The 17,956-nt window shown below is 40.5% G+C and overlaps 1 protein-coding gene across 2 annotated transcripts in view; it reads right to left on the reverse strand.

Moving 5' to 3' along the window:
* SCML4 (Scm polycomb group protein like 4) overlaps nt 1–17,956 on the reverse strand; it is a 76,439-nt gene that overhangs the window by 40,075 nt on the left and 18,408 nt on the right. For both annotated transcript variants that reach the window (XM_080999810.1, XM_080999811.1), the window contains one exon: nt 4,937–5,148. In XM_080999810.1, coding sequence (XP_080855936.1) covers nt 4,937–5,137 — 201 coding nt within the window. In that variant the 5' untranslated portion in view covers nt 5,138–5,148. The remainder of the gene's footprint in view (nt 1–4,936; nt 5,149–17,956) is intronic.

Here is a 17,956-nt window from a genome sequence, read left to right on the forward strand (position 1 = left end):
GATTACGAGCCCAATTTACTGTAGAGGTGTTAAACATTAATGGTATAAAAAGCTTGGGGCCAGATTACCTGAGAAACTGGCCTTCTCCCTCCTGGACTTTAAAAGCAGCAGCAAAGGCCCTGCTCTCTGTCCCAGACACCTGTGAGATCAAAATGGTGGGTAGGAAAGACAGGTCCTTTCCAGCAGCAGTGCCAGCACTATGGGATGCTTTGTCAGCAGAGATCCAGGACAGCTTGTTATCATCCTCTCCCCTTCTTCAGCTGTTTTCAAGCAACTAAAGAACACTGTTTTATGATCTAGGTTTTAAATTTATTCACTTGTTTATTAAACTTATACCCCAACCTCCATCCCAAAGGAGCGCAGGGCTGCTAGTGCTTTCAGATTCTTACCTATGTCTGTTTTAATTATTCTGATGGTTTTAATGCAGGGCTAGGGAACTTACTTTTTTCAGCCTGAAGGCTACATTTCTTTGAGGACAACTTTCTGTGGGCTTGGGCCTAATAATAATAATAATAAGTACGTTCTTCTCTCTATAAAATTTTGGTTAGTAGAAGGGGTTGAAGTGATATTGATTTGGGGATACCGTATTTTTCACCCTATAAGATGCACTTTTCCCCCTCCAAAAATGAAGGGGAAATGTGGGTGCGTCCTATGGGGCGAATACAGGTTTTCGCTGAAGCCTGGAGAGCGAGAGGCTCTCGCTCTCCAGGCTTCAGGAAGCTCTGCGCAACCCTCCGGAGCCCGGCACGAAGCCGCGCCGGCCTCCGGAGGGTTGCGCAGAGCTGCCTGCATTAGGAAGCCTCAGCACGCCTGGGCTTCGCACAGCTGTCCGCAAGCCTAGGTAGACCGGCACGGCTCCCTAGGCTTGCGGATAGCAGGCTCTTCTGGGGGCTGGGGTCGGGGGAAGCTCGGGCTTCCCCCGCGCCAGCCCCGTGCCTGGGGGGGGAAATAATTTTTTTCCCTTTCTTTCCCCCCCCCAAAAAACTAGGTGCGTCCTATAGGGCGGTGCGTCCTATGGGGCGAAAAATACGGTAAATGCTGGCCATGCCTGCTGTGCTTGCTATTCTTCCCTGTAATATATACTCAGCCTATACATTTGCAAAATGGTTACAAAGACACCACCATGTACAATATTTTCTCCTTCGAAGGAAATTGATCCAGCAGTATCTGATTTATCTAAATGAGCTTTCTTGGAGATCAATTTCCTGATCGATCAGTCTCCATGGAGATCAGTTACCTGGCCAACTAGAAAAATATAATTATATGGATGCATTTAGCACCACATGTAACAGAGGGGTGCCACAATGGAACTGAAATGCTGAGTTGGGGCCATGGCTCCATTCCATGAGTGGGTTAGTAATAGACATCAATAGTCTCTATAGGCTCTGAAGTCTGTGTAGATCAATTGTTTCAATGCAACATCTTGCCTATTCATCTTCCACCAAGCAATAGGCTTTTAGGCTGCACTCTAGGTTGTCTAGATGCACACAACTAACTAGAGTAACCCACAGGCATCAGTGAGAGACCACTATAAGAAAAAATGGGGAGGGGGAACTAAAACTTCATGTCTGTCTTTATCTATCTATAATGTGCTAATTATTCCAGTCATGAAGGTTTAATGGTAACTGGAAAAGTCAGATCTATACAGGGGACAATAAAAATGCCTTTGTTGGCATCTATGGATTTATTGCAAACTTCCATCAAAATAAAATTTAACCCAGATTGTAAATTCATTTTTTTGTAACGTACAGACACAAATTGATCCATCTGTTCTGTAATAATCCAACATCCAGCTGCCATAAAGAAGTTGGTCGCCTGCCATTTGAGCATGCAAGAGCTTTTAAAAATGCACATAAAAGTCTCATGGAAGCAGGAACCCATGCTATTTGGGAGCTAATTAAATCAAGAGATCTACCCGTCACAAATGTATTCTCTGACTCTAGCAGCAAGTGCATTGTGATTGAGAGCTGTATGCTTTAGCAGTGGGGACCATATCCAACAGAAAGGCTTCTTGCTGAAATGTTGCTTCGGTGTACAAATCTTCCAATGCTAATGAAAAACACAAAGTCAGATGTGTTGAGCATTACAGATTGCTGTTGTCAGCCTCAGAACCTGGAGCCATTGTTTACTAGAGAATGTCTTACTTTTGGTCTCCATTCATCAAGAAACAGCATCACCCCCGAACTTGCTATTCTTACGGGTTAGATGACAGAAATGATTGCATTAAACCAGTCCCCATAAATAATGAATGATCTTCAATTTACTGCCTCCCTTTTTTTTGCCCCACTTCTATATTTGGTAGCAAATAAAAGTCTTCACACATGAAGAAAAGGGCATGCATCTTTGTCAGGTTTCACTAAAACAATTATGTAAAACACCTCAAACTTTCCTTTTGCTGGAGGAGGTGAAATTTGACCTTGCAAAGATTTGTCCCAAATCCTATTGTTATAGGAGCACAGAAAACCAAGTACTATTTGGAAGTGGCGATAGGCAAAGCTGTAAATTTTGGTTTCTCGTTTTTCCATTTTCCCATTCAATTCATCACATTTCCACATCAGCTTGCAATTCTTTAAAAAACCTCATCAGAATTTTGGTGTGAATTTTTCCTAATGCACATATTTTTGTATTATGCAATAATCACACTTTTCCAGAGTCATTTCCCTTTTATGGTGCATTTTGTATGCTTTTGCCAATAATATGTGTATTTTGATGCACATTTTACCCTCGTAGATGAACATTTGTATGCATTACAGCGGTACCTCTAGTTGCGGACACGATCCGCTCCAAGGTGCCGTTCGCAACCCGAAAAGTCCGCAACTAGAGCAGCGCTTCTGCGCAAGTGCGGAGCGCGATAGAGCACTTCTGCACATGTGCAAAGCGTGCAGAACACTTATGCGTGCGTGCGGTGGAACCCGGAATTATACACTTCCAGGTTCGCCGCGTTCGCAGGCCGAATAGACGCAACATGAACTGAACGCAACATAAGGTATGACTGTACAGTACTTGGTTGGAAAACTGCATTTCAAAATATGGAAAAGTGTGAATTATGAAAGATAGTTGTGTTTTCATTACAGTGGTACCTCAGGTTAAGTACTTAATTTGTTCCGGAGGTCTGTTCTTAACCCGAAACTGTTCTTAACCTGAAGCACCACTTTAGCTAATGGGGCCTCCTGCTGCCGCCACGCCGTCGGAGCACGATTTCTGTTCTCATCCTGAAGCAAAATTCTTAACCCAAGGTAATATTTCTGGGTTAGCGGAGTCTGTAACCTGAAGCGTATGTAACCTGAAGTGTATGTAACCCGAGGTACCACTGTATTGTATTGTTTCAGAAAGTGCAAATAAGGAAGGTTTGCCTTTAAATGGCACTGAATTGAATTTCTTCTCTATCCTTACTTGGAAAGCATTTAATAGTAGTTTGAATTTCTTGTGCCCCATAATGCGATGGACAGCAGCTTATACAGGACACATGAGTTGGATGCAAAAGTTCCCTTTCTCTCTCAGAAGGAGCCCTCCTTTGATAAATGGATTCCTTTCACTGAATGAAGGTCTCCCTTCTGTCAGAGGAAGCTGCTTCTGGCTGAGAAAGGTGACCTTTGGATGTAACCTAGCTTGTCAGCTGCTTTCAAAGCAGTCTATAGTCTACACTAAAAATCAAATATCTGCATCAGGCTGGATTCTGTGACCTGCATAAACTTATCAATTTAGCAAATGCAGATTTTAAAAAAACCAAAACCCAAATGCTTATTTACAGCTTCTCTTCCATCTTTCCATTCTGTTGGGTGTTTCCAGTGGCTCACAAAATTTTTGAAACAACCAATCAGCTTCAATAAAAGTGCATTAAAATAGGAATCTGAAACCAACCACTGAACTCATTTATTCCAAGCAATATCTTGTTTGCCTTCTTAAGTTCACAGCAGATTTTGTACACCAGAAAGAACCCTGAAGTAATATTTCATGGTCTATCAGTTGCTAGAGTGGTTTATGCTTGTTGGATATGTAAGGAGATGCCTGTGAAATAAGAATGGCTTGGGAAACTGTGGGATATTATGAAAATGGTCAAATGCAGGAGAATTCATTAACTTATTATAGAGCCCAGTAGTTGTTTTTAGTTTTGTTTTTTTAAAAAAAACACAACCCAATGTGAATAGTGAAGCCGCTTACAGAGGGTAATATTCTGCTTATCATTAATTATTTTACCTTACAGAAGTATGGTTGTATATAAATTACCTAAATATGGAGGATAGTTTTAACTTTTGTGTGTTTTGATAATTCCCTCTCCTGAACACTTTGACCACGAAATTATTGTCTTAAACCAGAATCATATCTCAGCAAACAGAGCTTTCTTTGAAAATTTTTCACAATAGCCATTTCCCATTGCTGGACATGTGCTCTCCTGTTTGGTTTAAAGCAGTGGTTTGGCTCTTCAGCAGTCAGAATTGCTGTAGCGAAAAGGAAAAGGAAACACCACCGGAAATTCTTGGTACCGTGACTGAACAGCAAGCAACCAAGGAAGAACCAGTGGTGGTGGAAGACTAGTTTGCTACACTGCATGTCCATAGAATCTTCTGAATATCTGTACTGGCATGAGCCAACGAGGGTGTTAGCCTGAACAGGCTGCTAAGGATTCTGCGCTACTGCCCTTCCTGCTTCTTAACCACACAGCAGCAGCAAGAAGAAGGAGCATGAATCTCCTTCCGCCTTCTCACATTGGCATATGTGTTCATGCCACATGGATATATTCCAAATATCAAGGAGAGGCTAACATGTGGCCTTCAGGATTTTGATGAACTGCAGCTCCTAGCATCCCTGCCAGTGGGTCAAGCTGGCTGTAGGCTGGTGGAAGATGGAGACCAGCAATATCCAGAAGGCCACAGGCTAGCTACAAGACAAAAAGACAAACATCATAGCTACTTAATGAGCCGGTAGGATGGCATACCTTGTATCCAGGTTTCCTCCCTCGCTTCTTTGGAATCTTCACAACAGGCAGAGAACCAGCTGGTGCAGAATAGAGGTTATGAACAGCCATTTTCATAGGCGTCGAATGCAGCGGGGGTCTTCCTCTTTTTCGACCTGGTATTCTGGGAGACTGCATGTCCACAGTATCCAGTCTTGGAGGCAGTGATGGCAAATGATTCATAAGTAAAGGAGCTGTAATTTAATTTAAAAAAAGTTATATTGTTGAAAATGGGGGTGGGTGGGGAAGAGAGAACCACAAACAAATTTTGTAAGCAAGGTAGAGAAATGGTCACCATCCATCTCCCATAGTGGTCCCTCCCTCTCCCAGCTAGCACCGCAGGGGTGTCTGAAGGACCATCTTCCTCCATTACATTTTATCGTTATCACCAATGTCATGGGGAAAATAATGTGCCCATCCACAATGACAGAACACACTTCTAATCACAGTGGGTTCAATCCAGACTGCTATTTCTGAGCTGAAAGGCCCCTTCTGCTCACAGAAGTCTTTCGATGTAATGGAGGAAACCCACGGGGAAAAGGGATGAATCAATTTCCTCTTATCCCCCCCCCCCTTCTCTACAGTCCCCACCCTGTTGTGGGAACATGCCTCAATCCCTCTAGTCAGATTTTTGGAAGGACTGTGGGGCAGAGAAATAAGCAAAAGTCTCTGTAATGTATGCATTATCAACTAAATACTTGACATATGGCCCCTTTAAGAGAAACAGCTATGACCCAGGGGGGCCAACTGCTGGACAGCAGACTCACAGGTATGCCCTGGCTAGAGTGTTAGTTTCTGCTTCGTGCAGGCTCCCAGGCCTCATCAAGAATAAAACTCAATAGCCATTACCTCAGCTTCTAGTGTGTTCCTATAGAAGGACACCTGTTCACCTTCCACTGCCCAGAGGATGCTCCTGCCAGTAGGAGCAAAACCTGGAGCCAAGCCACTAACCATGGAAAGGACGGTTTCTGCATGGCTGGAACAGAGACTTCTGTATAGATGTAAAACTCGTATCTGTTGCTCCACCCACTTTTTTACTTTAGTCATGGCCACTTTTGCATTTGGCTGTTGACAGGTGGACCCAGGACAGTTGTCTTTGGACTGAAAAAGGTTCCCCATTCCTTCTTTAATCTATGGATTAAGGACACATCTGTCTTCAGTTTGCACTGTGCAATACCATCATGCCTCATAGCTTCCCACATTTTGGTTAAGTTTGGTGTGAATGCTCAGTTCTAGGAGATGCTTGCATATTAGGTGTTGCCTATAGAATTGCCATACTTTATTGACTCCATTTCTAAAGAACTTCTACATGATTTCATCTCAGGTCATTGTCCTCCTGCAACTTTCCTATGCTCCATTTGTCCAACTTTTTTAAAAAAAAGAACAGAACACTAGCACAATCTCCACAGGTCTCTATCACTACCCTATTTTGATGTTTATAGGTTGAGCCTATCTCTTGCATCCATCCTTCAGCTGCCACTATCAGCCAGCACCATTTCAGCCATGTATTTCTTAAATCAGCACTTCAATTTCTGCTTATTTTACTCATTCTTTAAAAACTATTACAATATTGATGCAATAATGTGCTTTAGCACACGCAGACAAAACACATTTTTCCCTCCACAAAGCAAAGAGTAAACAATCCTTAAATCTTAAAATGAGAGATACAACTGTTTGGCTTGACCTGGAAATTATCATTTTAGACCTCGCAGCTCTTCTTCTCCATCTCTGATGCACACAGGCTAGCTAAAGTTATCCAAATGGTGAGAGAAATGCACTTTGCAAAGGGCTAGAAAAATCTCCATGTTACATGAAAGTTCCCAGACTGATTGGTGGCATTGAAAACTGCTTTTGGCCTCAGACAAGGTGAGACTCAGGCACAGTGACCAATGGCTTGTTTGTAGCATGTAGTATTAATCCCCATTACATTGAGGTTAATATATTGGAGAAGCCAGAAAATATGACATGAAATTATTGTAGATGACACCAATAAGGCTTCCATAATTATGAATGTATTTACGCAAAATGATCCTTAGAAAAAGGAGCAGAGATGACTCCAATTTTGTGCTGAAGCAAATGCATTTGTTTTTGAAGCTACTCAATAATAGATCTTTTAAACAGAGTTACAGGCACTTACTCTGCTCAGATAGATCCATTATACGCTGTAAGATTTGAAGATTGGTTATAACACCATTAACACCAGCTGTCCAAAACTCTCAAACACATGGTAAAAGGTCTAACATCATATAAAACCACATGCTGAGTAAAGAAGGATGGTAAATACAAAGAGGCTAAATTAATAGATTGCCTAGAAATGATGTGATAAGGCTGCAGAGACAGACCCCACCAGCTTTTTACACACACATTCTATTGATATAATTTTTTCTCTTTCAAAGTAGAGATTTCCGATAATTGTGCAGGACTTTTCCCCTCCTCACATCCAGACATAGTCACAATTGGAAAAGCACACAGAAAGCAAAAGGTTGGTTCATAAGAGACGATCAGCACACCAAAATCCACATTTGGGCAATACCTTTATCAGAACTAACAAAAATGTCATAAAATAAGGGCAATTTTTCTCCAGCTCTCTTTGGCAAGATGTTACACAAAGCAGGAAGTAGTGGGACAAGGAAAAATCCTAAGAAAAAAATTCCGGCAATTAGGGTCAGGTGCTATAGCCGGCAGTCAGCTTTCAGACTCATTTCCAAGATGGAAACTACATACCGAATAAGTCTCTGCTGGGTGGTGTATATCATACAACAAAGATTCTGAGACACAGAAACAACGGCTGCTCTCCGTTTTTGAAAGCACAAAGGTTACCCAGATCTGTGGCATGCAGTAATGGAAACACATTGGTTCCTGGTTAGACAGAAAGCAGAAGTAAAGAGAAGCTGGGCCTTTGTGGATTGGTCTTACACGCCGGGATATCTGCAGGAGTTTTTCCAGAGGAGGGCAAGGTAAAATATGGAAAGTGAGGAGCAAGCTAGCTTCTCAGAAAAAATGAGAAGACTATGCCAGAAACATACAAGGAAGGAAGGTAGGAAGGTTGGGATCTGTGGATATTGGAAGTGCAATTTCCCCTTGACCCTAGTCCCTAGATGGCCATGCTTTAATGTAACAATAGTTTCTTACTCTGCTTTTTGAAATGTCAGAGAGTGGTGCTAGAAAGTGTTGTAGCTGTATTGACATTTAAAATTGTATTTTATGTCTTCCTGTTAGAGTCACTTCTAAAGAGATTATAGTTTCTGCTTGCTTCTCTTCATACTGTTATCTAATGTTATATTCAGATTGTTACTTTTACTGATTGTTTATTTGCTTATGCTGATTGGTTTATATTGTTAGTCATTTTGGGTTTCTTTGTAAAATAAGTTCTAATATAATTTATTGTCACCCTCATTATGATAAACAGACCCACAGGGGCTTTAGAAAGACAGGGTAACAATCCTTATATAGATAAATAGTCCACAGTTCAATTCCAAATGGTTCTCTGGGCAGGTAATATTTAAAACAATAAATTGAAAGAATAGCCATCAATATTAAAATATAAAGCAGTGAGACATTAAAAACAGTGGCAGTTCTGAAAACCAAGCAACAGCCAGTAGGATTTTTTAAAGCACCAAAATATATAGCAATAACTAAAAAGACTCAGCAAATTAAAAAAAATTAATTACCTTATGCCAGAAAATAATAAGGAAGGTGGATATATTCAAAGCTGGTATTCAACTTGATGGGAAGCCTAGTGAAAGAGGTGGTAGTCTGATCACAGCCCATCTTTAGGTGTCACCAAGATGGCTGGTAAGCAGCTTTATCACACTTCACACAAAATATCTAATCATATTTAGAGCTGGAAAACCAATGCCCTGAGTAAGTTACTAGGTTGAGCTCTTATTTCCAGGAAAACATCTTTATTATATATTTATTCATATCCCACCTTTTCCCCTGAAAGGAGTCAAGGCTGCGTAAAAATAAGAATTGCTAACAACACAGGAAAAACAGTAATTAAAAAACAATTAAACATTAATGGGATTAATTAATAGAACTAAAACGATATACATAGATAAAGGAAAGCAAAGGAAAACCACCCTGGCCCCAACCATTGCTACACTTTCACCTAATCTACACGTATGTACACATGAATTGGTAGGAGAACTGCATTGCAAAATACAGGAAAGTGTGGATTTTGAAGGATGGTTGTATGTCAGTTTGCATATTGTTTCAGAAATTGCGAATTAGGTAAGGCTGCCCTTAATTGCAAACTGAACCAAATTTCCCTCCCACCCCTTTTTTAGGCATCTGCTGAGTACGGATTTGCTTTTCCATGTCATGCATTTTGACTCCTGTGCCATAGAGAATTCCTGATATCTCATTATTACTATTTAGATTCCCTCTGCCTTATCCCCCCCCCCCCATTTGAAGCCACCTTACATATATTTGTAAAGCACAAGCATTTTTCTGTTCATCTCATAATCTGGATGCTCTGAATGTTCCCAAGTCATGTGGATAAATGGGAAACAGAAGAGAAGAGCAGGGGCCATAATTCTACTGCTCATATGCATACATTTGGTTAAATTGTGTCATTTTTAAAAATACTTATTAACTCAAGGCTTGGACCTGTGAAGCGGCATTCCTGCATTGGCAATGTATCCAATTCTTTGGAAGTATTAATCACTAACGTAAACAGAACACACAACCAGATTGGAAATCAGCAATGTCCAAAGAATAGCATCTAAGTTCCTGTCTGCCTTCCACCTCTTGCTAAAAAATAATATGTACTATGTCCATATAGCATCTACCTGATCAACAAAAAATCACAAGCCCAAGCTAGTAAGGAGACAGCAGTTAATTTTCAGGTTCAGTTTCACAGAATAATAGTTTCCTATATAGTTAGCTTAACAGAGTTAAAGGTTCCTTTGGAGGACAGGAAATTTGATATTCAGGAGATAATACTTGAAAGAAGCAGAGTTCCTTTCATGTTTCTGAGCCTCATGAATGTGAGAAGTAGTATATAAATTAACCTGTGGTAATAGGCAGCATTAATGCCTTTATGGACTTTTGATATCATTTGCAAAAGGTCAGGATTGTGGAGTTATAAATGAGTTATATTAACCTTCCACTGCAACTCGTATTAATTTTTAAACTTCCAGCTGTATTCCAAGGCAGTGATTCCTAAATCTGGGAGTCAGAGCCAAGGAATGGGCTACTAGAACTTGCTTGCACGTCGTCGTCGTCCCCCCCCCCCCTCGCAGCTACATGTTGTTGGTATCCTTGTTAGCAAAAAAGAAAAACCTCTCTATGGTATGGGGCTACTCTACAGGTAAACTACATGCAGACTTGCAGTCCTTGGCCAGTACACACAAAATGGCTGCCAAACAGAAGCCATTTCAAACTTCTCCCACCATGACAGATGTCACCACTTACATACAGGACTCACTATGTCCGACAGAGCAATTTTTTATCCACATCTGTATTTGCACTGGGATTAGAAACATTTTCTCTCTCTGCATAAGACCCTTGTTCATTTTAACTGCTTACTTACTGAATGGAGACAAGACTAGAAGGAGCCACAAAATGGCACACAGCAGCTCTTTTGCTTCCTACACTGTAACAATGAGTAAAGAAGCTGCCATTTTGTTGAAAGGCTATACTTAGGGACAAGAAAGGTATGCATAGTTGATGTATAAGCAGGGGAATTTTGTGGTACCTAAGGTTTTCTTCTTTTTTGCAAGTTTCTCTCAAAACTACTTGTAAAAAGTAATTGCAATCACCACCTCTTCTCGCAAAAATCTCACAGGGAATGACCACAGAATGGAACAAACTATATTTGTTTCTGTTCTTTCATTAATAGCATCCTATGTGCATTCATTTCCCTGCATTCTGAAGTTTCCACTGAGGAATTCAAACAGTCGATGGAGGGGACGGCAGAAATGTTGAAACCAGTGATTTTCTCGTTGTTTCAACATGACCTAATTGACTGCATGTTTTGATATGTGACAAATGCACAGTGCGATTGCAACTTTCCACCTCCTGGCGCAAGCCAAATTTCATAAATTTCTCAGGAGGTGGTGATTTTGATCTTGCCACACATCTCTGATATGTCAGGACATTCAAATCACTTGTCTCCATGCCCACAATTTTATCACAGGTATTTTTATCACGTCGCACACCACTTCAGCTGTTCACCTGAATATACCCACAGAAAATTCACAGTCCAGACATGGGAGTGGGGGAAAGGAAAATAAGGTATTATTAATTACAGATGGGGAGAACGCATCCCCAGCGGCCTTCTCCATATCATTGTTTTTACTTCTTCTAGGCAACGTGGTACTTGCACAATGAGAAATGGGCAGAGCTGAAAAACTATGACAGTGTTAAATAACCTAGCACACATTATGCTTGCATGCATGACAAGTTACATGCATGTTGAAGCCACACAGAGAACTTCACGTCTTTTACGTTCCTGCATGTGCACAGCTCCCTGCGAGGGTGGACTTGGGAAAGTGCAGCACATATAGACAGGGCAGGGATGAATAATTCAGGCAGAGAGAAAAATATCTTCATATTTTCATTTGTTTGTTTGTTTGTTTGTTTGTTTAGGGAACCGGGGGGGTTAAATAAAAGCAGCAGCAGGATAGCAACAGCAGGCAACAGGCAGAGAGGAACAATATTTCAGTTCTATATATTGTTGCAGAGCACAGAGGAGCGGCTTCATGTTGTGAACAGTTGACTTGGTGGCTGTGACAAAGAACAACAAGATTACTTCACAAATTGAATCCACACTGCATGCACCTGGTTTGGGCTGAGCTTACTAGCTTTTCATGGTCACCATGTCACAGGATATAAATTATCCCACCTGTGTTTGCATTGAAGCAGAACCCACAATTAAAGTTTTCTTACAGTCCTCAATTGCACCTCCATGGAGTCGTACTTAACTGAGGAGGATTTCTTCCCCAAATCCACCAGGACTTCAGAATTAGTGCTCTGACTGCCTTTGTTCTTTTCCTCACTTCGGGGAGGAAGGAGAATGAGAGTGAATGGGTCCTTGGTGTCATCTCATAGTACATTTTTTAAATAAAAAAGCTGAATTCACCAGCAGTGGCACTTTGCTGTCCTTTAGGAGATGTTTCTTTGAAGTATGACACTCCAGTGACAGAAGGAAGAGCAGTAGCTGAATACGCCTCTAACTCAGGTTTGGTTAATGAGCCAGAAGAACCTGAAAGAGTCTTTGAAGGAATGGGACCCAGAGGAGTAGAAGTGACCAACTTCCATTCCTACAGTCTTACCTTTCTTCATTTGGTCTGACATTTTTGTTGAAGACTAGCAGCCTATGGCAATGAATTGACGATGTAAAACTCTACAGACAAGAATGATGTAGACAGGGTTTTTTTTAGAAAAAGAAGTAAATATATGAAAAATGTAGCTGACAAGGGCACGTGATTATCAGGATTTGCTAGGTAGTTTGAGTGCATAAAGAGAGAACAGAAAAAGAAATTATCAAATTCAGGTTTCAGACTTTAAGGGGGGCAGTTGACACACAGGTATATGCCCTATGAAAGAAAGAAAGAGAGAGAGAGAGAGAGAGAGAGAGAGAGAGAGAGAGAGAGACTAGAATTAATGTGAAATTTAAAAAAAACAGATTGCTACAGCCAGTCTTTCAAGGCATAGACTGAAGTATTTTCTTTATTGTATTTATTGAAATATATGATCCCCCCTCTTTTTTTAGTGATTTTAAAGGGCAAATCTCATTCTTGTGCCTTTGCAACACAATGACTCACATAACTGTGAGTGGTCTCTGTCATAATGTTCGGGTGAAATTAAAGAAAAATTGCTATGAAACCCTTTCCCATTCTCAACAGTGAGGAACAAGGCCGTACAGTTAGCTGGTGTGGACAAAGAGTGCTGGTATGATCCAGCCACAGTTAATCCAGCCACAAAATCATGTTGATTTCCATTTGATGGATGTAAGCGTGTGCTGGTAAATGTTCTTTCCAAAGTCATAGAACTTGGAAGGGACCCTGAGGATCATCTAGTCCAACCCTCTGCAGTGCAGGAATATGCAACTGTCCCACATGGGGAGCAAACCTGCAATCTTGGTGTTATCAGCACCACACTCTAACCATCTGAGCTATATCTTCAGTTAAAGTCCCTTTATCCAAGTTGAAGAAAAAGAAAACACTGAAAATATAGCCATAAAATGCTGGGAATTTTCTTTGCCTTTGTGAATATGATTGATTAGTTATGATTGATTAGTTTAGCTCATGCACTGAGTTCAAGGCCAGTTTTGTTCACTAATAAAATTTATGTTATCATTGTTGCTGCCTACTAGAGGACTAACAAAATTGAGGGGAAAATCTTCCACTGCTGTTCATACATACTATTGTTTACTTCTTAAGTAATCAGTGAAGTGTCTGGGGCTATGCAAGCTGAACCAGTTCTTGGAATATCCCAGGCCATCACTCAGATGTATTTATTATATTGGCATTTGCTCTTCCATGTCTTTTTCTTCCACCACCTCACAACTGGGAGTTTTTTTTAAAAAACAATTAACCAACAAGTAAATATAGCTTGTCACCCAGTGAGTTTCAAGGCTAAAGGGGATTTTGAACCCAAGACTGACTGAGGTAAAAGGCAAATATTCTTGGTGGAATCCAGCATAGCAATCAGATAGCAATCAGATAAACATTCTGTCAGGGAATGAATTTCCACTTGTGCCACAAAATATTCTTGCCCTCTCCTCCTCCTGAGTGTCCCTAAATCTGTTCTAGGGGCTCCCCCAACCCTCTGGAATGGTTTTGGGGAGGGTGCAGGACACCCACGTTCAGAGGAAAGGAGGAAAGTCCTGTTACACAAACAGAAATCCTTATGCTGATAGCAGAATACCACCCACTGACTACTATGCAATTTTGGCTCTCTTGTGATATTTGTCACATTATCTAAGAGCTGAACTTGCAAGAGTACATATTTAATAGTGCATATATTAAATTAATATATTAATGTATTTAAATTAATACACATATTAAATATATTAAGAATGCATATATTAAAAATGTGTTTCTTTCCATTTCTAGCCTATGTTGACAGTATTTTAGGTCTGTGGTGGAGGAACATGCATTGATTGCAAGATGATTGCAAGTTCCCTGAACAAATTGCTGGATACAGAATTATTAGCTTATGATCACTAGACTTATTTTAAGAGTTCAATGGTAAATATTTAATAAGTATTCAATAAGTACTTTGAGGGAGAGTAACAAATGCAGATTTCAGTATTTAAATAATATTTAATGGAGATAATATGCTTCAATACTCTGAATACATCTTCCAGAGGATTTTCTAGGCCTTAGCGGTTTGGTGAGATTCCCCCCCCCCCTTTTTTTTTTTCAGTGGACTGTTAAATGGACATTTTCGCATCACCCAAAATGAGAAAATGCTTCGTCAAAAAAAAAGAAAAGACAAAGGAGGATACAGATTTGCATAAAATTCATATGTATAGATGCAAGTTTAGAAATAATTACTATAATTTAAATAGAAATACAATGTGAGCAGGTCACCTGCATGCCTGCTCAGTCTGCTACCCAAAGCCTCACCGTAGACTGGCAACTTCAAGGTCTCTCCTGGGCTCCATTTTTATAGCTCATAATCTTTAAACCAGACTTGGATCAGACAGCTTGTTTAACAGACACTCTAAATCCCGTTTAGGGAACACATACCCTATTGCGATAGAGAGATAGATAGATAGATAGATAGATAGATAGATAGATAGACAGACAGACAGACAGACAGACAGACACCTGTAAGACTGTTGAAGGCAGTGTCAAAAGATTTCTGAGTTATTGTTCTCACTGGCTGTGCACATACTACCAGCTTAAAATGCAGCCAGGACATTCTGTCTCTCAATTCTCTTTTATTTTCTTTTTTCTCATATGTCATGTATTTTGTGTTTTTATACTGTAAACTGCCCTTGATCTTTGGATGAAGGGCAGTACGTAAATTTAATTTATTTTAAAAAATGAAATTCAGATTGAAGCTGTTTTGCAGAAAAACACAAAAAATGCAGTATTTCATATGAGACAACAGGATAGATGTGGATTGTGTACACCACTGCTCAAACCAGTGGCCAGTGTTTCAATCTTCTCTTAATTTACAGTCTGCCTGAAGCATATGGTTAATATGTTTCTGCCCCCTTATGTAAAAAAAAAGAAAAGAAAAGAGGAACTCTAAGTAAAAAGGCAGAATGCATTAGCAGGGTTAAACCTTGCCCTGGAGAAATGGCTATATATTTATAATTATTTAAGTTTATTTCTGCAATTTATATAACTGCTTGATGTACAACAAAAACTCTCAGTGCAATAAAAATGAAAGTCAGTAAAAATCATGAAATCAAATTTAAGCAAGATGCTTGCTGGAATAAAAAAATACATTAAAAATGTATTCAGTAGGTGAGCAGCTCTTCTATATAAAGATGCACAAACAGGAGAGGTCCTGACCAAGGAAACGACTGATTACAGCTTGCTTACTTCAGGGCTGACAGCTGGGATAAATATCCCATCCAATGAACAGATGAGCTGACTTCAAGCGCAGGCTACAGAGCCTGCCCTTTTCTGAGCGGAGTAAAACAGAAACCATTTACTTATGATATCTGAGTACTTACTTTTAATGAGATGACATTGAAATAAATGTGCTGCCCTGAACATTCCAAAGCGGAAACTCTTCTTTTAAACTTTAAGCTTAATTGATCCTGTGCCATGAGAAATCTTATTGAAATCGAGGGGTTTGTGCTGTTAAGCTCCTTTTCATGTACTCAATCAAGTGGCCGCGAGGACAAATGACTTTATTACTAATCAAAAAGGAAGATGTCTGTGTAATTTTACAAATTGCCCTGTTATGAGCACCATTCTGCCATTCATTTTGCTCAAGAAGAGACTCTCCTGCTGAAACAGAATCAGATTTGCAAGTTACCATTTTAAGCAAGAGATGCCCTAAGAGCTTCTCTGCACTCCAATCTAAGATCAGCAAATCATAGACCGGTGCTTCTTGAATGAACACCACAATGCTGCAGGATGGCTATTCAAGGAAACAATGGCCAATGATGACATCTGACGGTCGAAATCTACATGCTGAAACTTGGGTTTGGATAGAAATCCTAGTTCTGTCTGACATATTTAGCAGAAACATTTCAGATTCCAACATAAAAATTGATTTATGTCCTGGGCTTATACGGGGCATAGAATGGTAAAGGGTAAAGCAGATGTTCTGAGCCAGGATAGGAAGGAGAGTAGCGAGCTGGCTGGGCTGAAGAGATTTCTTGTCCAAAATATCTGGTGGGCACCAAGTTGGCAATTGCTTCCATGGTGGTTTGATAGTGATTGACAGAGGGCTATCTGAAGAACAGCAGGGATGTGAAATACATTCTTAGAACTATTATTCATTTAGCAGGAGGTTAACTACAAGGAAATAGCTCTCACCACCACTTCTTGAGCTGTATCTTCATTTTATTTTGTCTTCATCACTTGCCGCAGAAGCTGTCTCCCTGCTCCCTTCAGTCCCTACAATGCACCTGTCCCGCACCATTCAAGTTAAAGGACAGGTTGCCACAAAAGCGAAGAGTGGATCAAATTCCAAGAACACAGCTTCTGTCATGCTGATCCCCCAAAACGGGTTATAGGATTCACTGTCGGAATCATATTTATATGCAGTCATATTTATAACCCGAAATTGTTCGTTAAACCTCTCTTCTCCCTTTCTCCTCCCTTGTGCAGTTCATCATTCCCCCATGCAGCAAAGATTTCTTAGCTCTTTTATCACCCTCAAGAAGGTTGGAGGAAAGATTTTAATCAAATTCTCATACGTCATTTGGACACCCTCTCCAAAAACGAAAGAAAGCCAGAAGCCTGCAGAACCAGTGGCTTCGTGTGTCATCTGAATGAATTTTATACCATCCATTTTATTTGCATGATGGAATTCCTATTTATTTTTTAAATCCCTTATAGAGTATTTTTATTGACTTCATGCTTCTCGATGTGCTACCTGACTCCATAATGCCACACATTCACTTCACGCTCTGCCTTTCTGTCCAGTGCCAGCAGAATAGGCTGAATGCTACTAATGAATCTGAATCAAATAAGCAGTAATTTGGATTATCAAATGCTGCAGATGAACTACAAGGGATGATTGCCCTTCCCATGATGATATAGTATTTCCTTGTAAACTTCCTAGAGGTATTTGGTTGGCTTGTGGAGATTCTAGTCTAGTGCTGAACAAGCAATTAAACATTAAACCCAGATGTGGAGGCAGTACAGCTCCAGTATGTGTATCTGTGTGTGAAAGATAGCACATCCCTTGCCTGAAGGTGGGAAAATTAAGGGCTCCATCACTTCCTGGAGCCTGTGATCTGGGCTCTAAGACTTCCTGTTGCCGTAACCTGCTGTGAAGAGCCTGTGATATAAAGCGGGCAGGTAGACAAAGGCTTGAAACAAAGGTTGCTAGCCAGAGGGTAGGTAGATCAAGGTGGCTCTCAGCATGGTAAGGAAAAAATATTTTAAGCCTGAAAGAGGGGCAAACAAGAAAGCTGATACTCAAGAGCAAGATTCTTCTGAAAGTCTGGTAGGGAAAGGGACTGTTTAAGTTCAAGGTCTGCATTTTAATCTACTTTTGGTTTTTGCTCGGTTGGGGAATTTGCTGGATTCTCAATTATGTTTTCCTTAAAATTATCTCTTTCTCATTTTAGTAAACTTTTTCTACTATTGTAAACACCCTTATGCCTAGACGCCATAACCTTCTCTACTTTGCAAATTTCAGGCAGACCCCAGGAAAGAGGTTGTTGATTGATAAAGGACAGCCTGATAAGGCTCATCTTCCCCTTTATCTTGTAGCATCAAGTTCTTGGAAGAGGCAAGGTGGGCTGAACAGAAGGGCACACCCTGCATATCCAGGAGTGCCTTACCCTCAGCCAGCATGTGACCCAGGGTGGGTGGGAGGTGACCATCACTGAGGCAGAAGATCATGGGT

Source organism: Podarcis pityusensis, assembly GCF_964106645.2.
Source record: "Podarcis pityusensis genome assembly, chromosome: 3".
Classification (NCBI taxonomy): Eukaryota; Metazoa; Chordata; class Lepidosauria; order Squamata; family Lacertidae; genus Podarcis; species Podarcis pityusensis.